The sequence below is a fragment of the Podarcis filfolensis genome (assembly GCF_964270895.1).
Source record: "Podarcis filfolensis genome assembly, chromosome: 12".
Lineage (NCBI taxonomy): Eukaryota > Metazoa > Chordata > Lepidosauria > Squamata > Lacertidae > Podarcis > Podarcis filfolensis.
The window spans coordinates 37,756,663-37,784,404 of record NC_139614.1 but is presented as its reverse complement, the minus strand read 5'-3'; the positions used below and the strand labels follow the sequence as shown (position 1 = coordinate 37,784,404).

At 44.0% G+C, this 27,742-nt stretch overlaps 1 protein-coding gene across 1 annotated transcript in view; it reads right to left on the bottom strand.

Moving 5' to 3' along the window:
- GPR158 (G protein-coupled receptor 158) overlaps positions 1-27,742 on the bottom strand; it is a 118,090-nt gene that overhangs the window by 28,726 nt on the left and 61,622 nt on the right. Inside the window, exons 4-6 of the mRNA XM_083579296.1 lie at positions 26,546-26,763; positions 16,703-16,771; positions 10,499-10,608 (exon numbers count right to left, since the gene is read on the bottom strand). Of these exons, the coding sequence (XP_083435422.1) occupies positions 10,499-10,608; positions 16,703-16,771; positions 26,546-26,763 (397 nt within the window). The remainder of the gene's footprint in view (positions 1-10,498; positions 10,609-16,702; positions 16,772-26,545; positions 26,764-27,742) is intronic.

The following is a 27,742-nucleotide window of genomic DNA, read 5'->3' as shown; positions in this document are numbered from 1 at the left end:
GGAAAGAGCAGAGGAGTTGAAAATTACACAGCCCAAATCAATCTGCTCCCTTGCCCAGCTAGGCCCAAAAATCTCCAGTGCCAACAGCAGGATTTATTTTATTTTATTTATCTTATTTATTTATATGTGTCCGTTGTTGTTGGCATCTGTCTGCGCTGAGAGAGTTCACTTCCGGGGAATGAAGTCAAACCGCTGTGTTAATCAATCAATCAATCAGTTTATTACAGTCATAGACCAGCAGTCAGAGAATAGAATATTAAGTGGATAAAAAAAACAACCTGATAATTAAAACAGATAAAAACTAAAAACAAATAAAAACATTCAGTTAAAACAACTGTAAGAGCGTAAGAACTAGAAGACTCACAGTTAAAACAACTGTAAGAGGCTGCAGAGTAGAAGCCTCTGAAATAGAGGACACTCACAGTATTAGAAACTGATGTGCAAATATGGTTAAAACAGACAATTAAAACAATGTACAACAATAAATTTAGACACTGTGCAACAATAAACTATCCCAGGGAGTTCACTCAAGAGTCACCCATGGAACCGGGTTTGGGGATTTTTGGTGCTGTGTTAACAGCACCAAAGCGACCTCTCTAGGCAGTGTCTATGGAGGTCCTTGGGCCCAAAGGAAAGCAATATGCTTGGCACCAGCAGGACTGCAGGAAATGCTGGAAGGAGGAGTACAAGGACTCCACTCTGGATTTGTGTAGGGTTTACTCCTTTGCCTTTTCTTTTCCCAGTGGAAGTTTAGGATCAGAGTTTTCCTTCTCTTGAAGGGCTACCTTTCCAGGTCCCTCTATAGCATGTGCAGAAACCCCCTTCTTGATCACTGGAACCACTCTTGGTCTCGTCCGCTCAATCCGCTGGAGCCTGTACAGTGGTACCTCTGGTTGCAAACGGGATCCGTTCCGGAGGCCCATTCACGACATGAAAAGCCTGCAACCTGAAGCGCCATATTTGCGCAGGTGCGCGGTGCGATTTGGCGCTTGTGCAAATGTACGAAGTGTGATTGGCGAAACCCGGAAGTAACCCTATCCGGTACTTCCCAGTCACCGCGGGACGCAACCTGAAAAAATGTAACATGAAGCAAACGTAACATGAGGTATGACCATATTTGCATGCAGGGGGAGTCCCCAACTCAACGAGGGTTTGAGACCCATCGGCTACCCCTACCTGGTTGAGCTGGCCAGTCAAAGCTGTTCCCCAGGGTGTGGCCACGGTCGCATGCTGACATCTCCTGGGAGCCACAGGTGAGAGCTGAATGCAGGGTGGGGACCAAAGGTAGACAAACTAAACCAGAAGGAGCATGATGTGCCCCCTGCTAGAGGTACCGCCCCTCCCCACCCCACCTTTTTCTCCAAGAAGCTCAAGGTGTCGTATCTGGTCCCTACCCTGCCTTATTTAATTACCACAACAATCATATGGGCTAGGTTAGGCTGAGAGGCAGTGATTGGCCCAAGTATTTCTAAACTGCTTAAACTGTTTTTTTTTTAAAAAAACTCTTAGCAGTATAGATACAAAAAACACAACATAAAATAGTACAATAAAATAGAAACAAAAGAACAGTGAGATAGTACTATAAAAACAGAAATCAGAATTATGAAGAAAGAAACTGAGCAATAGCGAGGTTCCAGCTTACGGGTCAGGGCAAAAATATATGTCTTTGCAATATGGCTGAAGCTACTGATGGATGATATTGGGACGTGGGTGGCGCTGTGGTCTAAACCACTGAGCCTAGGGCTTCCCGAACGGAAGGTCGGCGGTTCGAATCCCCGTGATGGGGTGAGCTCCCATTGCTCGGTCCCAGCTCCTGTCAACCTAGCAGTTCGAAAGCACATCAAAGTGCAAATAGATAAATAGGTACCGCTCCGGCGGGAAAGTAAACGGCGTTTCTGTGCACTGCTCTGGTTTCACCAGAAGCGACTTAGTCATGCTGGCCACATGACCCGGAAAAACTGTCTGCAGACAAATGCCGGCTCCCTTGGCCAGTAAAGCGAGATCATAGAATCATAGAGTTGGAAGAGACCACAAGGGCCATCGAGTCCAACCCCCTGCCAAGCAGGAAACACCATCAGAGCACTCCTGACATATGGTTGTCAAGCCTCTGCTTAAAGACCTCCAAAGAAGGTCCTTGGCACACTCCTTGGCAGCAAATTCCACTGTCGAACAGCTCTTACTGTCAGGAAGTTCTTCCTAATGTTTAGGTGGAATCTTCTTTCTTGTAGTTTGGATTCATTGCTCCGTGTCCGCTTCTCTGGAGCAGCAGAAAACAACCTTTCTCCCTCCTCTATGTGACATCCTTTTATATATTTGAACATGGCTATCATATCACCCCTTAACCTCCTCTTCTCCAGGCTAAACATGCCCAGCTCCCTTAGCCGTTCTTCATAAGGCATCGTTTCCAGGCCTTTGACCATTTTGGTTGCCCTCCTCTGGACATGTTCCAGTTTGTCAGTGTCCTTCTTGAGATGAGCAGCCAACCCCAGAGTCATTCGCGACTGGACTTAACTGTCAGGGGTCCTTTACCTTTACCTTACTGATGGATGATGCATTGCAGGTGGCAGGATAAGAACCTAAGAAGGTGGTTAAACTTGTGGCCCTACAGTGCCCACCAGCTCCAGCCAGCATGACCAATGGTCAGAGATGACAGGGGTTGTAGCTCAGCAACATCTGGAGGAAAACTGGTTAGTCCCCACTGCTTTAGGTATATGCCTCTTTTCTGCCACCTGATTGTGAACCTGTCTGCCTGTCCGCCCAGGGTTTTTTAAGAGAGCCGGACAGACTTGCTAAGTGTCATTTGCTTTCCACAGTTCCAAGTGTGCTCCAAGACCAGCTGACGCTGATTTGCAACCCATCTACACAGCAGATGGGGCTGACGGGAGAGCCAGCACATTTTTATTCTTTGCCAGATTAGGTAACATCCCTTGCTTTGTATAAATGTGCTGGACAGGAAGCCAAAGCTCTCACGCATATGTGCCCTGAGGGATCTATAGAAAACTGCTTTCTTGGCTAGGAAAAACAAAGTCTCAGGAACCAAAGTGACAATGAAATGATGCCAAAAAGAATGATTATTTGAAGCTGAACAACTATGCATGTAAGCAAATGTGGGCATATGTGCATCAAATGCAAAACTACAAATTACAGTTATAAACTCTGCAAGCTATAGCAGCTATACAAAAAACAAAGAAGTCTTCCAGACAATACAAATAATAACTGATGATATCTCCAGGATTAGATCTAGCTTCATGCTTCATCAGAATCAAATGGAAGAATTATTTGGGGGAGGGGCAGCCATTAATCCCTGCCACCCATCAATTATTCAACATACACTATCTGAATTGTTTGCAAAACAACATTATAAGGCTTATTAGGTGGATACGGAGGTGCTGCTGTTGCTAAGGGCACTTGGCATCTTCCCTGCTGCGGAGATTCACTCTCTTCCAACAGGAGCATCTTACAGCAATAAACGTAGGTCCAGGAACACAGTAAATGATGCACTGTGCCTTTAACAGTTGTGTGTCTGGCACAAATTAAACAGGGTAAGCCTTTTCTAGTATGGAAACACTATCATAGGGAAAGCTTCACCTGTGGACATTCCGTCTGTCAGACATCTTATTACTTGTGCGTGGCCCCTTATTTGCTTTCGGGCCCCATACTTTAGCACGGCAGCTTGTAACATTAAGAATGCTGATTTATTTTATTTTTATATTTGCTAAGGACAAACTTCTTAACAAACTAAAAGCTTCATTTGGAGGAACTTGAACTTAACTAGTTAATTCTGTAAAAGGACATAGTGAAATTAGTTCCATTTTGGACAGGATAGACTAGAACTAGAACATGTTGCTTTTAAAAATGAGCTTGTCAGGCACTGCCTGTGGCCCCCAGAAAGTTGTCTAATGAGCAATGTGGCCCTTGGGATGTTATGGGGCTGTGACAACTCCAGAGCTGAACTCAGCAGGGCCTTCAAAACAATCGCAGACAAAGTCCACCTGGACAGGAGCTTGTGCAGGTCACATCTTGTGGGATGCCTTCAAAGTGTACATCCAAATATTAATACACCCTACATTACAGATGGGTCGCTGTCTTTGTCACAGTGTTCTTCTTAAACAATTATAAAATCCTTCATATTGTATTGGTGCTGGGGCAAGCTAATTATTTGCTTCTAAAAAGCACTGAGAGATCACTATCTCACCCATCAGCCATTTGCCTACTTTTTCTCTTATCAAAGTTTTCCAGAACAAGGAGTACAAAAGATTTCAAGGTCAATATTTATCAGGAAGCTTGCACATGAAAATAGATCTGAGTCATGGTCTCTAGTAATCCTCTCCTGCACAATGCATTCAAAACTTCCTTTATAACCACCGGGTCCAAATTGGAGTCAACTGTTTCAGCTGAATTTGCACCTCTTATAGCAAAACCTTGTGGAACCAAGCAACCTGCCAGTTCAGACTAGGCTTGAGAGAACAAAGCTATTAGATGTGGCACTGTTCAAAATTCAGGCAGTGCTTGCTCCCTAGATAACTTCTTTTGCTGTTTAAAAACCAACAGGAGTTTCATGACAAATTTCTTCACATGCAGGAAATATATTTTTATACTGGCTCTCTTTTAAAAAACAAAAACACAGATATGTTTTAAAAATGTATCAGAGCCAAAAAATAAAATTCACCTTCTTAGCTGTGCATGTTTAGTCAGTAGTATAGTTGCGCATAGCGAAGGCTCCTAATAATCTCCAAAACTAATAAATGATTTAGAAAAAGGGATCGTGAACCTTTTTGAACAAAGTGGGCACATCTTGAATTTTGAGAAAATGTTGTGGGCACCCGTCACAAAAGACTGCTGGGGGGTACCATGCACGCAACACAAAATAAATTTAAAAATATTTCCTATTTTTGTTCTTATTGGCTGTCAATTTATTCACTTTTTCTGCTTTGATATGGAAGGGTTTTCTCTAGTAAATGAAAGCCATTGCTTCAAGAAAGTCCCCTCACCCCCAGCCACTTGTTCCTCTCTGATTTACTAGGCACTTTGAGAAGTCGTGCTGGAAGAATACTAACAGTGCCATTTAATATGACACTATGCAATTCTTCTAGTGGGTTTTCCAAGTAAATTAATTAGATAACAGCCACTTATTACTAAAGTCAAGCTTTTCACCACAGAAAGACCAATGGGCTTTCATGAGCCTGGTGGAAAGTTGATTCTGAATATAACAACAACAAAGCTAACTTCTATGCATGTGCCGTTGCATGAAAAGTCTTGTGAGACATTTTGGAATAATGCAATCCTGCGGCACGTTTACACCAAAGCGTGTCCAAGTATGTTCAGTGAGACTTACTGCTGAGAAAGATTGGCAGCTAGAGGACTATTCCTATGGGATGGAGATGGAAATGACCCATCTCTTTCAAAAAGCCAAAAAACAAAGGTAAATTGATAGGAAAATAATGTGCACTGCCAACCTCTGAAAAGCTATGGCAGAAGGAAAGATTCTTTCTGCTCTGATTAAGCTCACTTTGGCAAGAGGCTCTGCAAGCAAAAAGGTACCCAGCTGTGGAGTGCTCCTGCATGAGACCAGACTTTACCTCTGCATATATTATGCATGCTATTGATTATTGTCACTTAAACAGATCAATTAACTTCAAGCTCTAGTGGAGATGAGTTCCTTTAATTATACTCTGTGCTTCAAATAGAAGTGCATATCCTTTTTCTAGTGGATAAGGGAGATTTACAATTTCCCGAATACTACCCTCGTTCACCTTTTTTATTCCAAAGGGAGAGGCTTCATTTCAATAAGGGTATATGTAAGTTTCTGAACTTAAGCAGGAATAAACAGATGCACAAATATAGGATTTTTAAAGGGGAGGGGCATCTGACTTGACAGCAGTACAAGCAGAAAGGATCTAGGAGTCTTGGTAGACTGCAAGCTTTAATATAAGACAACAGTGTGATGCAGCAGCAAAAAAAGCCATACCATTAGCTTCAAATATCTAAAGCATGGGTAGGCAAACTAAGGTCTGGGGGTTGGATCCAGCCCAATCGCCTTCTAAATCCAGCCCATGGACAGTCCGGGAATCAGCGTGTTTTTACATGAGTAGAATGTGTCCTTTTATTTTAAAATGCATCTCTGGGTTATTTGTGGGGCCAGTGGCAGAGCTTCATGCTCCGGCACCGGGGGCGGAGAGCAGGCGGGGGCAGGGTGCACCGCCCGCAGGGGCAGGGAGTGCGTCCTGGGGGCAGGGCGCCCAGTGAGGGGGGGCAGCCGCGATGGCGCCGTGGGGATCATGCTGCCGGGGACAGTGGGCTCCCCCCACACTCCTCTTCCTCTGCCAGTGTGTGGGGCCTGGTGTTTTTACATCTCTGGCTTATTTGTGGGGCGTAGGAATCGTTCATCCCCCCCCCCAAAAAAATATATAGTCCGGCCTCCATAAGGTCTGAGGGACAGTGGACCGGCCCCCTTCTGAAAAAGTTTGCTGACCCCTGAAAAGGGCTGTCACATGGAACACGGAGCAAACTTGTTTTCCACTGCTTCCAAGGGCTAAGACCCAAACCACTAGATTCAAATTACAAGAAAGGAGATTCTGACCAAACATCAGGAAGCACTTTCTTTCCATGAACTTCCTTATCTTCACTTATCTAGCTGTGCAATCCTACAGATATCTACTCAAAAGTAGCTCCCTAGCATTTACATCTAAGTTTGTGGGTTACAGGACTGCAGCCTTAGGAGCCAAGCCCATCAAAGAGATAACAAAAATACAACTCGCCTGTGTGTTCTTATGATCTGTAAACAAGTAAAACAATCAACAGACTAGAAGTTATTGGCAGGGCACATGTTTTGCATCAATGAAGCCCCCAGAGAATCCTGAGAATCTCCAGGTAAAAAAGGAGCAGGGTTGAGGAAAATCTCTCCTGAGAGATTAGACAGCTGCTGCAGCTTCCAGTCAGAATCAACAATCCTGAGCTAAATGGACGAGTGCCCTGAATTCCAAAGTAGATGTGACTGGCCTTTGGCTGTTCATCTTGAGTTTCGCATCCATTCTGGATCAAGACCATGATGTGGGTGGGGACAAGCATTTAATCCTTTGACTACACCATGATCTTGATCTGGACACACAAACACACACGGGGAAGGCAGGTGCTGCTGTTTGCCCCAAGGAGACCATTGTCATTAGCACTAATAGCAAACAGCGGCTGTGGTGGATCCTGGGACAAATAGGTGGTACAGGGGGCCCTGATGCAGATCAGGATTGCACCAGGGGGAAAGGGTTACGTTTCCTCTCCCCACATGCTATGGAATCAAGTTGCTCCCTTGCACAACCGCAATTTAACAATAGCAGCAACAAAAGAGGACGCACACACGCACACACAAATCATGCAAAGTCTAATCAGGTCCTCAATGTCTGGCCCCAATCCAGCATCAAGCCACTTCATATGTCTGCCCAAAGCAGAGCTCCGTTGTCATTTCCCAGGCTCCCACAAAAAGCCTCCAAGCCTTCAGCTGCTGCTTCTGTAGCATAACCAGTGACCTCAAGCTGTGCAGCGATACATCCCATTAACACTTCTGTAAACCGTTTAGTCTTGCTTTGAAGCCTGATGTAAGCCTGGCAGCTCTCTTTGCTTGGAATGCTACAAGTGATATAGCAGCAAAGATCATAGTGTGGCAAGTATAGGCATTACTACCAAAGTAAACATAATTTGTGTAGTTCTGTTTTCAAATGCACAAATGGAATGAGAGGGCAACAGTACAACTCCAAGCTGTGCACAAATAATCCACAGGGAAATGATGGGATATATATTTTTTTTTACACAGTGTGGTTTGGGCACAGGGTCAAGCTGCAGCTAAGGATGGATGAAGCTGGCAGTTTCAATGCCTCTTGGTTTATCATTTCTCCAGTCTTAAATACAGTTCTCCCCATTCCCACATCAGTTTGCAATTAAAATAAGTATTCAGGAAAATCCAGACTGAAAGAACATACTGACAGGGACACTGTTTGTGGGTTGCTCCTCTGTCCAGAAGTGTGGGATATATCCTATTTTGGATAGGCTTATTCTCCCCATGAAGAGGCAGGTGCCCAGCCTGGAGACACTGTTGGAGACAACACTGCCATTGAAGGCACAAGTGCTCTTGGTGGCACAATGTGCCTTCTGCTAGCTTCAGTCGGTAGCTCAAAGATGGTAGCACTTTCTGGACAGGGGTAGCCTGGCTGGCTTTGCCTGTCTAGTAACCTGTAGTTTGGACTACTACAATATGTTGTTGTAATAACATCAGAGGAGCCCTGCTGGATCCGCCTCAAGGACTGCCTCTTTCCATATGAACCTGAGGTCATCTTCTGAGTGTCACGGTCTGGTCTATGGGCAATTGAAGTCCCGGCTGAGGATGTCGGGACCGGGGGCAAGATGGCGGGGTGGGAGCAGGAACGAGAGTCCAGAAGCCAGGGATCTGAGGGTCAGGAAGCAGGGGGTCATGAAGTCAAGGGTCCAGGGGTCGAGAAGCAAGCAGCCAAGAAGCCGAGGTCCAAGGATCAGGAAGCAAGAAGCCAAACACAGCAAGGCAGGAAACGTGTTGCTGTGGCAAAGAGCCGAAGGGAAATGCTGACCTTATATCCCTTCCCGGCTCTAGCCACTAGGTGCAGTGTGTTACCAAGCGGCCTCACCTGTGCAGCCGCTCCTTGCCTCTCCAGAACAAACTTAGGAAGACCCCAGTCCTGCAAAGCCCTACTGGTCACAGGGCCTGGCTCCTGCACGCACTCCTGACACTGAGGCCCTTATTTGTGTGCCTCCTCCATGAGAGGAGGGTCGCAACACGAGAATGGGCCTTTTCTGCAGTGGCTCCCTGTTTGTGGAATACTCTCCCAGGAATGTTTGCCTGGCACCTTCATTATACACTTTTAGGTGCCAGGCAAAAGCATTCCTCTTTAACCAGGCCTTTGGCTGATTGACATCCAGTGCCCTTTTAAAATGTTTGTGAGGGTATTGGGTTGGTTTTCCTTTTTCTTTTGATTGTGTATCTTGTGCTTTTATATTGCACTTTTATCTTGTGAACCACCCTGAGCCCTGCGGGTATAGGGCGGTATACAAATTTAGTAAATAAAATAAATCTGGCCAATCGCCGATCCAGTCCAGCATCATGTTCTCAACGTGGCCAACCAGATGCCTCTACAAGAAGGACCTGAGTACAACAACCTCTGATTCTCAGCCACTGGCTCTCAGGGGCATATGGCCGTCTACAGTGGAGGAAGAGCACAGCCATCATCGCTGGTAGCCATTGACAGATATATTCTCCGTGAATTTGCCCCTGCCTTAGAGGGCAAATTTTCCAGCTGTGGGGAGAGGGCTGTTAACATCTCCCTGCAGCTGAAATATTCAAAACCAAGGCTGCCACGGCAGCAGGCTGGCCCCATTCCACAACACAGAAAGGTAAGCGGTATTCCAAAAACCCGTAAAAGAGGCCAGCTTTTGTGAAACATTCAAATGAGATCGACATGGTTATGCTCAAATGGGACCTTGATAGCATCATCATCATTATTATTACTGCCTTATTAGGCAACCATTTCTAGATAAAGCTTTAATCACCAATCACATCTTACCAAGGAATTTATTGACAGCAGCCAGGTGGATTAATGCAAAGTTGACTCCCAGTGGATTAGGTACTGTTACTGCTCCTGAAATTTCCACATCACCGCAGAACGTACATTATTAAAGGATTTCCTCCAAGGGCAACTTTTCCAATAGTTTCATCCAGTGTATAATTAAATATCTCTCATAAACAAACATTCTTGTGGAGCAATTCAGTTCCTGCCCAAGATGGATCAAACTGCAGGCATAGGCAAACTCGACTCTCCAGATGTTTTGGGACTACAACTCCCATCATCCCTGACCACTGGTCCTGTTAGCTAGGGATGATGGGAGTTGTAGTCCCAAAACATCTGGAGGGCTGAGTTTGCCTATGTCTGGATCAAAGGATCCACGGTTACATCAAAAGCACTGCTGCTTGCAGCAGCCGGGGGGGGGGCATTATTTTTTACTCAGTTGTTTCTCCTGCACCATTCCAGGGCAGTACAAGGGAGAAACCCAAGGATTAGACCCAAGGATTAGACCCCTACTCAGGAGATCTGAAGGGCTTCAGAACCTGTGGGTATAAAACCTCCAGCATCCCCACCCAATCCCAAAATCCCCCCTAAATGCTTTAGGAGTTTCTGCTGGTGGGAAAACTGGTGGCAGCAAGCTGGAGTTTCTCTTAAGGCAGAGTCCACCGCAGCCAAAGCGCTCCCCTCCATCAGTAAGATTGTGCTATTGGTTTCTAGACTACTGGGAAAATTAAGCATAGGCTTCCGAAGGCAGATGAAAACTTTGAAGAAGTCTGTTTTCCGTGCCCCCCAAAAATATAAAAATCACAGATCATCACTGCAATCTCCTCTGTACATGTGCGCGCACACATACGCAAAATGAAATTACACAGAAATTACACTTCACCCAGAAACAAAAATGATAACATATGTAGTACCTGTGCAGCTTGAGTGTAGCAGTTCCGTAAACAGTAGTAAATCCCAAAAGGCGAACCCATCTTAGGAGAACACAGCGAAATGTGCTTGGCTCAAAGTACAAAATGATAACCTATAAAACAAAACAAAAGACATACAGAAGATATGTAGCAGCTTCAGGTGAATCACATAAGCCCTTCCTGGTTCATAAACAGAACGAGGGTTGGACACTGGGAGCTGCACTTTTTCCAGTGTTCTTGAGTGATTTCTGAGTTCGCTGCTACTTTATCTTTCTGAGTTCGCTGCTTACTTATCTTTCGCAGCCTAAATTGAAGGAGTGTAAAGAGCAGTCTAGCCCATTCAGTTGCAGCTGACTATACGGTAATATTTAATGAAGAAATAAAAGCCCACTATTTATAACGTGAAATAAGCACCCATGCTGATGTGTAGATAATAGCAATAAACAAACTTGCTGCCAGAGTGCTTCAATTAAGTGGTATGTGCCTGCTTAACTAAAAATGAATGTTTTAATAAAGTGTCTTGAAGGAAAAGTTATAGCATAGCATCTCCCCTCCTTGATAATTTTTAATCGTCGCTTTTTGGCTTTCAGACTACACATCACTTTCCTTTCATTTCCCCTATGGAGCGCGATGCTGCGCTGTTAGTGAATTTGCCTCTGAATGGAACAATAAAGAACAAAAGCTCTTAGTACAAAGAGTCTTACTTGGGATCTTTTATTTGCTTAGGCCGGAAGCTCTCCAGCAAGGTGGCAAGGTGAAGGAAAAGTCAGGACTCCTGCACCTTTCAAAGCTGCAGAGATGAATTTCAGCACGTGCAGCTTGTCATGCAATTACGCCAGCCAAAATCCTCTGTTCTGTACAAGTGCAGAAGGTTCAGGAGTCCTGTCCTCTTTTTCACCTGGTCACTCTACTTCACCGGGAGCACCCGAATCCAATCTTTGGAGCTTCTCAGATTTGTGGTGTCTTCTCTGACTGCTTAACCACAGCCAAGCACGACTCTCTTCCCTTTTGCTGGGGAAAGCCTGCTGCAGCCATGTGTTAAGAGGCCCCATCAGGGATCTGTATAGACCCAGCTAACAACTCTGTTAAGTTACCAATGTCTCAGCGGCGGCTGAATTCAGTAAGGAAGGGTTTGAGAGACAATGCAAGGCAGAGCAATGCAAGACAGGCAAGGCAGAGGGAAAGCTTCTCAAGTTGTTGTTGGCATCTGTCTGTCTTGAGGGATAACAGAGCGTGCCTCCAGGGGTTAACTCAAACCAATGAGCTAGCAGAACCAAAGTGACCTCCTCGGGGCGCAAGCTGGAGCAGTATGTATGGAGGCCCTGGGCTGCCCAGATGACAAGACCCTTCCCCCTTGGCCTCACTGATGTCACCCAGAGGAAAGCAGAGCAATGTTTTTGGCACCAGCTTAGCTCCAGAAGGAGGCATAAAAGGCCATCTAACCATTTTAGGGTCTCCGCTCCAGATTTGTGTAGGGTTTACTCCTCAAACAAGCCACTGAGCTGGGCTGAAAGAACCAACCAACCAACCAACCAACCAACCAACCTAGAACTCAGCTTGAATAAGTGTGTTGGATACAGCTCCCATCATCCCTGACCATTGCCCATGCTGGCTAGGAAAGACGGGACTTGGAGTACAGCAACACCTGGAGAACCACAGGTTCCCCACACCTGAGGTGCACTCACCTCTTCATACTCAAGAGTTGTACTTTTTGAACAAAGGTATTTCTCTTTAAAAAAATAAAATAAAACCGGTGTCCATATTTTGATGGGCTAGCTCAGGCTTCCTCAAACTCGGCCCTCCAGATGATTTTGGCCTACAACTCCTATGATCCTTAGCTAGCAGGACTAGTGGTCTGGGATGATGGGAATTGTAGTCTCAAAACTTGTGGAGGGCTGAGTTTGAGGTAGCCTAGGCTAGGTATATTGGTCCTGACCAATAGATCATTCTAGCAGTAGCTGTTTTATGGGCCAAAGTAGATTATACATTACAAGTATGATTGTATTGTGTAAAAGTAAGAGTTAAAGATGTAGAGCAAGGTTTATTTATTTTTTAGAATGCCAGACTAGGACCTGGGAGAGCAGGATTCAAATCCCCATATAGCCTCCTGGGTGACTTTGGGGCAGACACTGCCTCTCTCAGTCCGACCCACCACACAGGGATAAAATGGGACAAGGGAGAATTGTGAATGCCACACCTTGAGCTCTTTAAATGTAAGCAGAATTTGTTTTCTGGGGGTTTTTATTGTGGTGGGATTGGAAAGTTGTCTATACAAGTGGATATAACAAGTGTATAACATATGAAGGGGATAGATGAATGAACACAGTTACATTATGCCAAAAGGAGAATAACAACAGGCATTTCCAGCTTAGTCTCTCTACAACAGGCATAGGCAAACTCTGGCCCTTCAGATTTTTGAGACTACAATTCTCATCATTCCTGACCACTGGTCCTGCTAGCTACGGATGATGGGAATTGTAGTTCCAAAACATTTGGAGGGCCAGAATTTGCCTATGCCTGCTCTACAATAAGAGAGTTGGTTAACGTTAAGACATTTTCTGGTGTTCAAATGAGCTTCTAGTTACTTCAGATGTATAAAGTTAATTACAGGAGAATAAACTGTGGGAGGGGAGGGGAAATCAAAGTGTGCAACTCTAATTACTTTTCTAGCTGTTCTGTGGAGCAGGTATTAAAGGGAAACCGGTGTTCTTAAATGTCATCCCTCAGCTAATAAGTATCATAATAATTAATGGCTCTCTGAGCAAAGTTGCTTAAGGTCAGTTCTTTTAAATTCTAAATAAAGCCACTAAATGAAATTTTCAAAAGCATCCTGGTGACATGCCAAGTGGCATTCGCTTTAATTAGGGCCAACCTGCTTTATGTTCTCCGCACACTCATCCTAAACAAGTGACGAGGAAGGAAGTCTCATAGACTTGGGATAGCTAAGCGCTGTGGGTTCTAGTCCCACGTTGGGCCAAAAGATTCCTGCATTGATGGAGGCTGGGCTGGATGGCCCTTGTGGCCCCTTCCAACTTTACAATTCTATGATTCTATTACTTCATTGGCATTTCCTTCCATGTGCTTGAACAGCAATGCATACAAGAAACTAGTTCCATTCAGGGATGGATGGATGCAATGAACATGTAAAGTTGAAGTCAATTTTAATCTGTACATTTAGCTTATAATGTATATTTTTAAATGTCGCTTTTATTCGTGTTTCAATTTTATTTTTCTACTTTGATTTTTATTGACACTACGATGTATATTTTTTACATTCTTTGTAAAGCACTTGGAGATTTTTGTTTACAATTAAGTGGCATGAGAATTTTGTTAAATGCAATGAAATGTGCACTGTTTTGTTTTATTAAAAGAAGTAATGCTGCCCTAGGAGATGAGTCCTGAAACCCAAGAGGGGTTATTGCACAAAAATGTTTATCCCTGGGGCTTTGGTTCACTTTTGGAAAGACCAGATAAGAAGCTTTATTGGCCATGTATGCATGCGGTATGCAAAATGGAGAGTCCCCATTCACGCATATATACAGCAGGGGTGGGGAACCTGTTGACCCTCCAGATGTTGCTGGACTACAGCTCCTGATATCCCAGATTATTTGCCATGCTGGATTGAGCCAATGGAAGCTGGAGTTGAACATCTGTAAGGCCACAGTTCCCACCCCAATATACTCATGTACAGCTTGCACACACATGGGCCCCATCTGTACTATACATTCCAAGCAGCATCATAACACTGCAAGCTGTCATGGCTCTGCCCCCCACCAAGTATATTTTGTTATGGGTGCTGAGAGTTGTTAGGGGACCCCATTCCTCTCACAGAGCTACCCCTTCCCAAGTGGTTTAACAAGGAATCCCTCTTCCAAACAAGCGGAGGGGTCCTCACCCCTGCCTTGCAGGAACAGTAACTGAGGGAGGAGGGAAGGGAGAAGGAAGTTTGCACAGTGTCCCCAGGGAGACTTCAAAGATGAGAAGCATCCTAAGCCTCTTAGACTAGGAGCCAACGACCTCCACCCCCAAGATCTCTCTGAAGGAAAGACAAGGCTTTGGGGCCTCTGAGAGAACTCCTGAGTTGAGTGCTCTCATCTGGGGGAGATTTCAGAACAAGAAGACATAACACGGGGCAATAGTGTGCTCTGTTTCCAGTCATCTTAACAGAGCTATGGTATTAGGAGCGTGCAGGGGGTTACTTTTGGAATTTTGGTTTCCTTTCTTTTTTAAAAAAACAACAACACAACAACAGACTTCACAGGGATGCATTGGGCACTAGAAGTGGTAGTTATTATGCAAACTGAAACAACTGGCAACAGACGGGTGGAAAGAAAAAGCATCAAAAGATAATAAAGGGGTGACAGAAACTAAATGCAAGAAGCTTTTCATCTAGGCCTCATTATAGGCTTTATACACAAAGCTCCACAAGCTGGTGCATAAATCTTGGATGGCAAGATCAAATGTTTATTTCAATCAAGGAGATGAAAACAGAGTTATCTAACAGAAAACTGTCGCCTCAGCATGTTTCCACATGAACAAACTCGAGAAGAACTGTACAACTACCCTTAGTTTTCCTTCTTCCCATACTTTTCCTAACATATATACTATGCGTGGCCTGGGTCACATGTAAGACTAAACCATGGCTTAGTGTTATGTATGAACCCTGCACAGCAGTTTAATTATAGTTACAGGTTTGTCTACAGCCAACAAACCAAGATCTGAAGCCATGGTTTGTTGTTTGCTTACAAACCTTGCTTTGTTTTAACTATTGCTTGGCATTACAGGTGAATCCAGTACCTTCTCCTTAACCATGGTTACTCTGAACACCTTAGCCTAGACATTCCACAGACTACAAAGGCACAAGGCAAGAGCAGTTGGAAAAAAGAAACCAAACTTTGTAGAAACCATGGTTTGCTTGATTACCGTGGAACCACCGATTGTTTACTCATGGTTTGTTAAACAAACGATGTGTCTTTATTCCTCTTCCTGTTTTTCTATGCCACTTTTCTCATCTCAGAAATGTAAGAGGCTAGAAATAGGCAAAGGTAGTTAGCATCTTTCCTTTACATGTTCTATAATGGCCATCTGTTCCCTAAGGTAGGTGTTCTAACCAAAACAAATCAGTGTCTTTCTTTTCTTGTATTGTTCCACAGTGTACCCACGTACAACAAAAATAGCAGTATGTTTTCTGAAAAATCCAGTGTCTATATATGTTGCTTGATTTTGAATGTTGGGCGGGGGAATTGAGTCAATTTCCCTGTTTTATAACAAATGCCAGAAGGGCAACAGATTATTTGGGTTCCCCTTCTATATACAAGACATATTGAAAGAACAGTAGACAGATTTTGTAGCTTAGTTTAGGCATCAATAGCTTTGTTTAAAGGGGAGGGGAGAGGGGATGCACAAAGTCTGCAAGCTATTTTTCACAACCTGTTGGCTAATACATAAGACTGGGAGCCACGGAAGCTCAGTATTTTCCTAAGTGTGCCCCTGTGTTGCTTTCCTTTTATATAGCTCTGCCTTGATCCAGCTCCTGTTTATGAGATGCTGATAGTCTACAATGGATCTGGGTACACCGTGTAACACCCTTAAGTTAAAAAGAAGAAAAGGAAATGGTTGTGGCGACTCCACAATTCTTCGGAGGATGGTGTGGGACAGGCTGCTGCAGTGTTAATTGCTACTGTGAGCAGCCCATGTCTAAGAGATTTCAGGAATGTATAAAGGGGAGGCAGTGGTGCCATGAGAGAAGGGCTTCAGACTCTACTTAGCAGGAAGGAGCTGCAGCGGATCCCAAACTTGGCAGGGCTATCTTATCATACTTTAAAGTGGGTAGAGTAAATACGCACTACCATCTAAAGCAGGAATGGGAAACCTGCAGCCTTCCAGATGCATTGGGCTGCAAATCCCATCTTCCCTGACCATTGGGCTGATGGGAAATGGAGTCCAACAGTACCTGGAGGATCACAGGTTCCTAAGCCCTGGTCTAAAGATCTCTGCCTAACCTCCAATGAGACCTTTTAAGCCCAGAGTCTCAAATTACCTAAGCACACCTCTAAGATGAGGGCCCTTCAGGCAATGATCGTTCATGTGAGGACAGGGGTGTGTGAAGATGCTCATCTGCAAAACATCGAAGGGAAGCACTGCATCTGATGCACAGCTCACGGCCTTGTCTTTTATACTCCTTAAGAACAAAACAGTGTAACTCACCGGGAAGTAAAGAAGCAGTGACCCAAACAGGATAGTCTCCAAGAGAACGAGACCAGATGCCTTAATGCTCTAGAAACGAAAACAAACGGGTACAAGAAATTAGACTGACACAGCCATTGCATTATTCGTTTCACGTTATCTTTAAAATATTTATAGCAGAAACATTAAGAGGCTTGCAGACGAAATGTCATATTGGTGGGTTATAATCAAGGTGAATAAATGTTACCGATTTTAGCACAAGACAGAGAAGACTGACCACCTAACAACCAGATTGGTAAATTAATTAACCCAAACACAGAATACCGGTGTTTAAACTGCTTTCAATACCTGTTAATATGTTTGCTTGTAAGCAGGTTCCCCTCATCAGGATTTACTTCCTAGCAAATAAGGTTGCAACATTAGCTCTATTGATATCAATATAATACAAGTCAGTGTAAATTGAAGCAGTCCATTTAAAATAGTTTAGTACAGATGCTTGGAGGCATAATCACATCCATTTCTCCTATATGATTTAAACAGACGGCAAATGTTCACCTGGGCTGGGCATCTTCTGTAGCTTCACTTTCCTAGAGGGAAACACCATTTCCCTCACCCCAAGCTATTTTATTTTACTGGGTGATTGAATTTATATCCCACCCTTTCTTCCCCCCACCCCCAGCCAGCAAGCACACCCGCAATAATAAACAAAACAAAACAAAATTTATAAAACAGCTTCAGTTAAAAATATTATTTCTTCCAGTGATCTCAGGATTGCCAGGAACATATTCTTCAGCCACCAAACGTCTGGGGTTTCAAATTTCTCCTGAAAGCTAATAATGTTGGAGACAGATGCACCTCACTGGAGAGGGCTTTGCGACATATAAATGAACCTACCCTTAGATCATTATCTGAACTTAAAGGGGAATTTAATTATGATATATACATATCAAGGCTGAGAGATGGATACCAAAAATGACTGTAATGTACATGATATATGATTTTAGAGCTATTCTAATCAGTTGTGTATGTTTGCTTTTCACAGTCAGCTCTGCTACTGCTATCAAGTAAGTCCAAGGGCTTCTTGAGACAAGGCAGTTGCCCAGTAGCAGGTATAAGCAGCCCACCACAGCTGAAAATCCAGGGAACTGAAACCCTTTCCAAGGGGGAAAGCCTTACTTTTTTAAATGCCCCCAAACTCTCTTCTGGGGAGCAAAACTGCTTGCTGCTTTACGATGGCCTGATTATCTCTTTGGCACTGCCTTTAATAATTTCAACTATTTTGGCTTGCAGAATCAGAGTACATGCAATTCATGGCTGCTGGCATTTTGGAATGTACATAATATTCAGAAGATAAATTGGAAGGCTATTCGTTCCCATTGCTTCTTTTCTTTTGCCTCTTCTCCTATACCACCAGGGCCATCAGAACAGCCTTCAGCAATGCATAAAGCAGTGGTCAAGGGAAAACAGAACCTGGAGGAGTTTAGGCATCCCCAATGAGTAATAAACTCTTGCTGCCATTCAATCATTTCTGCTGGGACCACTCAACTGCTTATTGTGCTAGGAGGGAATCTGCTGTTCCTCCACCCTAGAGAATCATTAAATATCTCTTTGCCAAAATGATGCAGCTGTCTTTGGGCATTGCCGTTTCCCACAGGCTGACAAACCAGGCAGCTTCTTTGGCATAATGAAGGTTGTCATCAAATGTCAAAACATTTCCATGCTGCCCTCTGCAATGGCTACACTTTTGCTAGCAAACTGGCATTTATGACTGGACGTGTAGTGTACATATAGGAAAATGACCAGGGAAACACCAGCATAATTTCCTTTAACAGCTCAGGCTAATGTGCCGGAGCACCAGATATCAAAATCCTGTGCTAGGAACTTTCAGTTGGTGTAGAATATTAATTTCCACAATGGATGGTGGTCGACTGATAGATGAATCTAAACGCATCCTAAGCAGTAGTGCCTGGTGATGGTTATGCAATGGCTGTGTGCCTCCCAAAAGTTACTGTGATGTTTGTAAAGATGGAACAGAAGAAGGAGGAAGGAGAGAGAGGTATGAAAGTGTCCTGCTCAGTAGCAGATCATATGGTGAGGCAGCGGTACTCCTGACCTCCCAACAGCTGAGTCAGCTGCTGCTTACCAGGAAAGAGATGGGGAAAGTGAAAGGGAGGTCAGCACAGTGCAAACACACCAGCCAAGCCAATATGGTATTCCTGCCAGTGCCTTTGCACTCTGCTGACCTCCCTGCCTCCTCACTCCATCGCAGCAGCAACTCAACTGCTGGGAGGCCAAGTGAGCACCACTGTCCCACCACACCATCAGCTACTGGGCCTTCTTTTATAAACTCTAGCTTGCCTGTATGGTTAGTTTTTAATGCCTATCCATGGACTGTTCATGCATACACAGGGGGAATAAGCTATTTAAGACCCAGTGAAAAGTGTATTCTTTTGGAAGTACATTACATTGATTTCAGTACAAGTGAATATCTTTAAGACTGCAGTCTATGTAGAACAGATATAGCACTATAGAAGGTGCTGACAGAGGCTCTTTGGCTGTCACTCTTTGGCGATGGAGGAGGATTTCATTTAGTCCACATTTTTTAACAAACTAGCCTAATTCGCACCCCCCAGGGATGGATCATAACGCATGGATCATAACATAATTATTCTTTGCATTGCACACTTCCCTGAATTTCAGAGTTCTCGACTAAAAAGAATAATAATAAAAATGCAAAAAGGCAAATTTTAGAATAAAGTATTTTTTAGAAATATGCAAGATAATATATGCAATGATATAAGCGTTGTGCGACAAAACAGGCATTTAAATGCATTTTAAAATGTGAATTTCCATACGGATCACAGATTATGGCAAAAATAAGACAGAACAGACTTACGAATGAGCACATGTGAAATAGATGCAGAATGGAAATAGAATAATCCTACCATTCCTACTCAGTCAATAAGAGAAAATATCAAGCACAAAAATGCCAATATTTCAGCATTTACATTCCTGGGTTTTGACTTGTCTCAGATTAAAGGAAATGTGATGGTGGCAGTTCTGCGTACATTACCCTTCGGGCTCTTGAAACTCTCCCTTTTTTCTTTTCCATTGGATGCTTCCCATTTTAAGTGGGCCTTGGGGGTGTGGCAGAACACTAAAATGGCTGTCAGACACAAGAAGAGCTTTAAGAGGCAGGACCACAAAATGGCGCAGGCGAGCCTCTCCATCAATGAAAAGAATGGCACCTCTGTCACCCACCAGGATGCTCACTCACAGAGCAAAAACATCTCTTCTGTTCAGAACAGAAGGGTGGGTGGGTGACCGGTCCCAAATGAAATATGGGCATGTTTAAGGGGATGTGCCAGTACAAATAGGAAGTGGGCAGGGAGAGCAAACCATCTTTCATACAATGTGGATTTTTAAAAGGACATTTACTGAGACCTTTCACAAGTGCTCAGAGGCACACTGGCATTCATGGACAACACGTTGACGACCCACTTACATGACTGGGGCAGTTATGCATTTAAATATATGAAGGCCGTCTTTAATGATGCACTCAATATAGTCACTTCACCACAATGCAAAAGGAAATGCTTTCATACAAAACACAAGACATACAATAGCAAGAAGACAAAAAGGACTAGGTGCAACAAAGAGAGGAAGAGGCACAACTGCACAACAGTCCAATTGCCCAAGTTTAAGAGTTGGTGACAATATGTACTCATGCCTCTCTCCTGCAGTTTGCATTTTTGTAGGCAGTTGCCTTTTTTGGTGCATGTTGCACATTAAAAAATGCACGCACCACCCTCGAACTAGCATGCTCTGGGGGCAGATTATTACACAACGTAAAGAAGGGTAAAACTATAAAATAACAATCAAGATAAAGCAAGCCTAGCAATGCAGCAAAATTCAGCAATGGAAACCAGCAGAGAGCAATAAAATCATCAGAGTAAAAACCAGCCGACTGATTTGCTGGAGGGAAGTAGAAAAAGAGGGAGAAGAAGGAGAAGGAGAAGAAAGACAGGCAAGCCTCACTGGGAAAGGCATTTCATAAAAAGAATTCCATACAGGTCGAATAAGGGTGGGTGAGGTTTTTCGATTGAGGGCCATATTGACCCATTGGCAACTCTCTGGGGGCCACATGGTAAAGTAGGTGTGGCGGATGTGGAAAAGTAGGTGTGGCCAAGATGGGAACATGGACATGGTAGAATCAGTAAATTTCCCTCTCCCACCCACTCAATTCATTTAATTACCTTTTCCCTCCTTTCTCCCAAAGTCATTCCTTTGTCTTCCAACCAACTGCATTCCATCTTCCCTCTCTGCCACCAAACCAAATCAACACACCATTTGCACACCCATGCTTTTATTATTAAGCAATAAAGTGTTGCTGCTGGCTACTCTGCTTGTCCCATTTTGATGCATGTGGGCAGCACTTGGGACAGATTGCTGGTGACTGTTGTGTCTTTAGCCACTGACAGCATTGCAAGCAGCTACTGAGCACGGCTATTAATAGGACTACAAGAAATTAACTCTCTAGGACTGCTATAACAACAAGGAATCAAAAACAAGGACAGACTGGGCTGTTTGGGGAACTGCAGAAGTGGAACCTGGCTGATTTAATCTGGAAAGTGCTTGGAGAAGCTCTGAGGATGTTTAAAAAAAACACCCATGAAAAAGGACGGGGGAAATAGGGATCTTTATTTAATTTATTTGCATTGTTTTAAGCCTTCGGTTTTGCTGCAGTGAAATGCCAGGGGGTCCCCGCAGGTTGCAATAAACTTTTGAGGGCCATGTATGGCTCATAGGTTATGGACTGCCCACCCATGAGCCAAAGGAAAACTCCCATGTATTCTCTTTGAAGGTGTAAACTGAGCCTTCAAAATCAACTTCAAGCATTTGGAGTGTGCATACTCAGGAGTAACAACTTTGCTAGAATTTCTACCACACACACACACACACACACACACACACACACACACAGACCTTTGGAAGCCTTGTAGTGCTTCTGCAATTCCTCGTAGATATATAAAGCTCTGCAAGCTCATTTTTCTTCTGATTTGGGAAAGTATGCTTCATTATCTCCAAGCCATGTATTTGTCAAAAATGCTTACGCCAAAGGCCAGGTTTATCTCTAACTGCCCAGCTAGACTGTGGATACCACTTTAAAACTGAGGTGTGTGTGTGTGTGTGTGTGTGTGTGTGTGTGTGTGTGTGTGTTTTCCTTGAAAAGGCAGAAGAGGAAGGAAAGAACAAGAAGTCATCAATCACAAATGAATCGCATCCAGGAGGAAAGAGTATTAGTGTTCCCCAAGCAATTCTTCAGTTCACCCACCTCCTGATCTTTTTCTCTAACACAAGAAATGTAAATCTGTCAAGGTATGTTATGATGAAGATAAGTTGCTCTGTGTCTTCTGGTATAGAGACTCTGTTCCGCACCATATACATGATCCTTTGAAGGCTTGAGGTCTAAAAATACAACACTGCAGGCTGATACGAAAGGAATCCTGCAGCCAAGGTGGCAAAGTACATATTCTTTAAGATCCGCCTTCCCAAATGGGTGCATTCCAGATGTTTCAGCATGGCCAACAGCCAGGAGTTGTAGCCCCATACACCTGGAGGGCATTAGGTTGTGGAAAGCTGCTTAAAACAGTCCTCTAACTAGGGTTTGCTAATGCAGATGTGGAATTCTCTGTTTCCTTTGTGTTTGCTCACTGGTCAGACATCCCTCCATGCAGATGCTGGCGGTATTTGCTGACACCAGATTTTGTTGCTGCTGTTAACCAACAGCCTGTGGATTGTATGTAATTAAATCGTTTAAATGACGTAGTTCTGTGGAGTGTTCTGTGTTTTGCCTTCAACCAGAACCTTCGGTGGAGGAACACAGAATTGTAGAGTTGGGAGGGAACTTAGTGGTTAAGAGCAGTGGACTCATAATCTGGAGAACCGGGTTCGTGTCTCCGCTCCTCCACATGCAGCTGCTGGGTGACCTTGGGCCAGTCACACTTCTCTGAAGTCTCTCAGCCTCACTCACCTCACAGAGTGTTTGTTGTGGGGAAGGAAGAGAAAGGAGATTGTTAGCCACTTTGAGACTCCTTAGGGTAGTGATAAAGCGGGATAGCAAATCCAAACTCCTCCTCTTCTTCTTCTTCTTCTTCTTCTTCTTCTTCTTCTTCTTCTTCTTCTTGTCAAACCCCCTGCAAAGCAGGAATCATTTGCCCAACCTGGGGCTTGAACCCAGAACCTTGAGATTAAGAGTCCCATGCTCTACTGACTGGGCTATCCAACAGCTGTCCAATGTGCTTAATCTAGTTATGAAGGAAGAAAACGTAAATATGAAGAAAGCAGCTTTTAGGCATAGAGACCGCAAGGAGCTTCCACTGCACTATGAAAGGTGCTCAGGGACGAAGGGTCCCTGAGAATTCAACAGAATCCTCTCCCCACCCAATGCATATGCACAGGTACATAGGTGTGACTCCCACAATGCCATCCAGTCTCGAATACAAGTCGCTTATCCTTCAGACGCAAGCAATACAAAGAAGGCTGGAGCAAGATCAGCGGCTCCCAGACCTTCTCAGGCCATTGCCCCTTTGGTTCCATAAACTCATCCCCAGCGTCCCCTACCCTACCATGTAAAAAGCATTATTCAGAATAGTGGTTTGCACAACCCACTAAGGAAGACAACAACACAATATAATTCAAACCCGTAACAATTAATTGCACATTTATTCAAAAGCCAATTAAAACTATTTTGTTTAATTAATTCAACAAAATGGTTGAATTTGATCCAGTGATACCAGGTTTTCTAAGCTGGATAGTTATTCACTGTAACTCCAGTGCCCCCTACCTTGCCTCTTAAGTAATCCCTTTGCCCCCCCCAGGGGGCGGTACACCCCACTTTGGGGACCTCTGGACTATTTGGGGGATTTGGGAGTTACACACAGCCTCTCCTATAGTTGCTGTGTGTCTATGGGCTTTGTGTGAGCATAGGTGGGGAAGCAAGGTTCTCCTGCACTTACGGGAATTGTCTTTGCCTGGGTGCCACATCCACAGATATCTGGCCTGCGGCTGGCCCTGTTCTGTGGAACAGCATTCCTATAGAGGTGCCAGCTATCTGCACCTTCCAGAAACAACTGAAGACTTTTTTTTGTTCTGTCAAGCTTTCCAAGCTAGATGAATAGGTCTCTGCCACAGAGGCCTCCGCTGAATAGTTTGCTAAATTCATTTGCCACTATTATTTGTGCTGTTTTATAACTCCTTTTAGCTATTTTTTTATGATATTATGTACATCACCTTGAAAGAGAGATGCAGAAGGTGATTGAGAATATAATAACCATAACCCCGTCTTAAATATAACCATAACCATAAGTGTGTGCACCGCCACAAGACAATTACCTTATTGACATATCAGGATCATTTAAAATGTCAACTGACACTCATCTCATTTGTGTATGCTTATGTATATATACATAATACAACAGAATATTACGTACGTTCACAGACATGCATATTCATTGATCAAAGGCCAACGCAAAGCTATGTTCCCTGAATTAAAAGCATTCTGCCTTTGTTTTTCCAGTGAACACTTGGGAGGCTAATTTCCATTCATGATGCATGTCTCCTTAACAGTATCAGTTATTTAAGACAGCCATTAAAAGCCTATGATATTACCATAATGAAGCAAAACTTTAGAGAGTTAGAACAGAGCTCTTCAGATAAGTTACCACCAGGCTGTTAAACAGATGCCTTTTCTCTGTAATGGGATTACAGGGCTGATGTACAGGCAACTCTCTCTGTAACATAAATCACAATTGTAGCAAACACATGTCTCACGATCACGGCGAACACAAAGGATTTGCCATGGAAAGAAAGAAATAAAAGGAGGGGGGGTTGGAAACAAAGCAGGGAGGCAGCAAAATTGTTGAAGCCAGTTCTGAGGTTTCCTGCCAGGCATTTAATTGGGGGAACTGACAGGAAGTTATCCAATACAGAATCTGTTAGATAGATGCAGTTGCTTCTGCAATGATTGCTTAGGAAAGCTAAATAGAAATGCCTGTCTATTTATAGAAAGAGGTGATTGCAGCTATTAATTTGAGCAGTGGGATTCAAGTATTTTATGTGCATTTGATTTCGCTGGTTTCTGAGTAAACTGGAAGGCTATTTTAAGGCTGAATCGTTCTGAACAGAGCTGTCACAGCATTTTCTTATTTATTAAAGATTTTCTTGGTTTACAAAAGTACATGCCTTGTCTCTTCTTTCAGGTTGTACAGTCTTTCTTACAAATCAGCTACATTTGTTGTGAGACATTAGTGTTGAGTACAGTAGAAGGTTGGGGGAGAGGAAGGGTGGTGTGGTGAGGCTTATATTACTTTTATATAGTGTACGTGTGTGGTTTCGTGTCAGCGTGAACTGGGTAGGTTCTCTTTCTATTCGTTTATTACATTTCCTGGGTAGTGAGAGGTTTTGGGGGGCCAGGGTGTGGCTGGTTGTCTGTGGTTGACTGCAGTGGGGTTTGTTTGCATTTGTGGAGGGCTTGCTGGGTCAGGTAAGCCAGACTGATCTGTATGCTGTCAGCCGATTCTTGTTGCTGTGTTGTTAGACTGTGTATGTGATAAACAGGAGCCATACTGGGGTGAAGGCGTCTTCTTCTATTTGTCCCCATGTCAGTTTCAGTTTATTGGTTAGTTTTTCTTGTACAGTGGTACCTTGGGTTACAGACACTTCAGGTTACAGACTCCACTAACCCAGAAACAGTACCTCGGGCTAAGAACTTTGCTTCAGGATGAGAACAGAAATCGCGCGGCGGCAGCGGGAGGCCCCATTAGCTAAAGTGGTACCTCAGGTTAAGAACAGAACTCTTGAACAAATTAAGTTCTTAACCCGAGGTACCACTGTAAGGCTGTTTCCCATACTATTTGATACCACGGGTCCATGTTTATTCCTGACAGGTCTCTCCAGTGTCTGGCTAGGAGGCTTCTGACTGCTGAGAGCAGGTGGGTTATAAGCTCTGTATAATGTGAATGGTCATTATGATCTTGGAAGATTATTCAGTAGGGCTGACTTCTAATACCTGTGTAGTTATTTTGCATATTTTATTTATTTATTTCAAGAAGTCTGAGGCTGCAATCCAAATTCTTCAAAGTCAATGGCTGGGGAAGCGGGTAGGAGGAAGACACATAGAGCAGGTTTGGATGGCCTTTAGAGGACTGTGATTGCAAGTTTGGGTGGCTCCACTGTGCCATAGACCTCAAGCAGGTAGTAGGGGTTCAAATCCACCCAGTTAGGGTCATAGTGACATGCCTAACACAGCCCTTCCTGCAACTAGCTTGGAATTCAGCACTTTGCAGATCTGGGCAATTAACTTCTGACTAGAGATGGACCAGGGTTGGATAGACCAGCTTGTTTCCATTTTGTGTCATTTTCACATACACCCAATCACAGGTCCATTCCATTCAGTGGGGAGGGAGTTGCATGAAAAAAACACACACATATAAATTGTACTAATTCCATATGCATTCTATATGCATTCTTCCTCTAAAATAAGCATGTTTGTAGGCTTTTCAGTTTCCCCCTAAAACACAAACTTTTGTGAACATTTTTGAACCAGAACTGCATTGCAAAATCCAACCAAGTGCATAATCCAATCAATAGCTACAATCTGATTGGCATCTAAGTCCAGGAATGAAAAATTAGGTTGGTTTGCTTCAAAACGTGGATCAAACGAATTTCTCCTCTGCCTCTACACCAGAGCCTTCAATTTTGACTGTGACAAATTTGGGTCACTCCCTTATGGGCAAAGCACACTTACGACACGTAAGAAAACAGGGAGGAAGATTAGAAGGGGGAAAATGTTTCCAAGTTTACCTTTGCTTTGCGAAACCGGTAGACCACGAGCATGCTTATGAAGTCCAGCAGCATACAGAGAGTTTGGAATGAGATGATAGCAAGCCGTAAATACTTGTCCTCCTGTGCATAGCAGGGAGTATCATCTGTGCAGTAAGAACATCCTTCCCTGCAGGGTAAGCAGCTGTAGATTTTCTCCGACATCTCGCCTCCAGAAAAATGGCTCTCTGCAACCTTTCCTAAAAGTATCAGATATAGGGAGGGCAGGAGAGAGAGAGAGATAAAATGGGGGGGGGCATTTGCTTGCCTTCCCGGTGACCCATGTTCCACCCTCCCATTTTTCTGAACCATATAAAGTTTTGAGACAAAGCTGCCATTTTGGAGGTCGTAGCAGAAGCCCGTCCTACTCTCGAGTAGGACCCTGGCAGAGACACATGCCTGACTGGCATGTTCCCTCTCTCCTGGTCGATCGTTTGGGAGCTTCAAAAGCTTTCTTCTGTCCGAACATCACAGCGACCGATGCCAACAGACATCGGCACACTTAGGGATCTGCAGAGTCTTTGCAGCTTGCGTAACAGACCTCAGCAACTCAGCATTTTGGCTAATCTATTTTATTTACTTATAAACACACACGGAGCACTGCAACATGGCTCCCTCTCTCTCTAGCATCAGACGGCAAAGAGAGAGAACAAAGGCCAATAGTCACACAAACACAGTAACACAAACACATCCTGTTTCCGTCACTTCCCACTCTGTGGAGTCAAAACATACACCGTCATGGGAAAGACAACAATCCCATGACTGCAATCACGGAGCAGGAATTCTAACATCAGATACCTGTGAGAAACCGATAAGAAATGCCCACGCAAAAGAGGGCTATCCCACCCTGTGGTTTGCAGCAACTTATATTCAGAAGCATGCTGCCTTCAACAGTGGAGGAAGAGCATAGCCTTCCTGTCTAGTAGCCCTTGATAGCCATATCCTCCATGAATTTGTCTCAGCACTTCTCAAAGTATGAGGTCCCAAGGCTCATTATGGAAATGTGCCAGCCCAGTTTGTGTGTGCCTGCCTAGACTGGCTGTCAGGGCTGGAGTCAGAGGCAGGTCAGCACAAAGAAGCAGAGTTAGCTGTCAGTGACTGTTAGCTCTTTATTCGAGAAAATGACATACAAACTCAGCTACACTTCCCAGTAGCTCTTGCCCCTATAGAGCAGTTCCC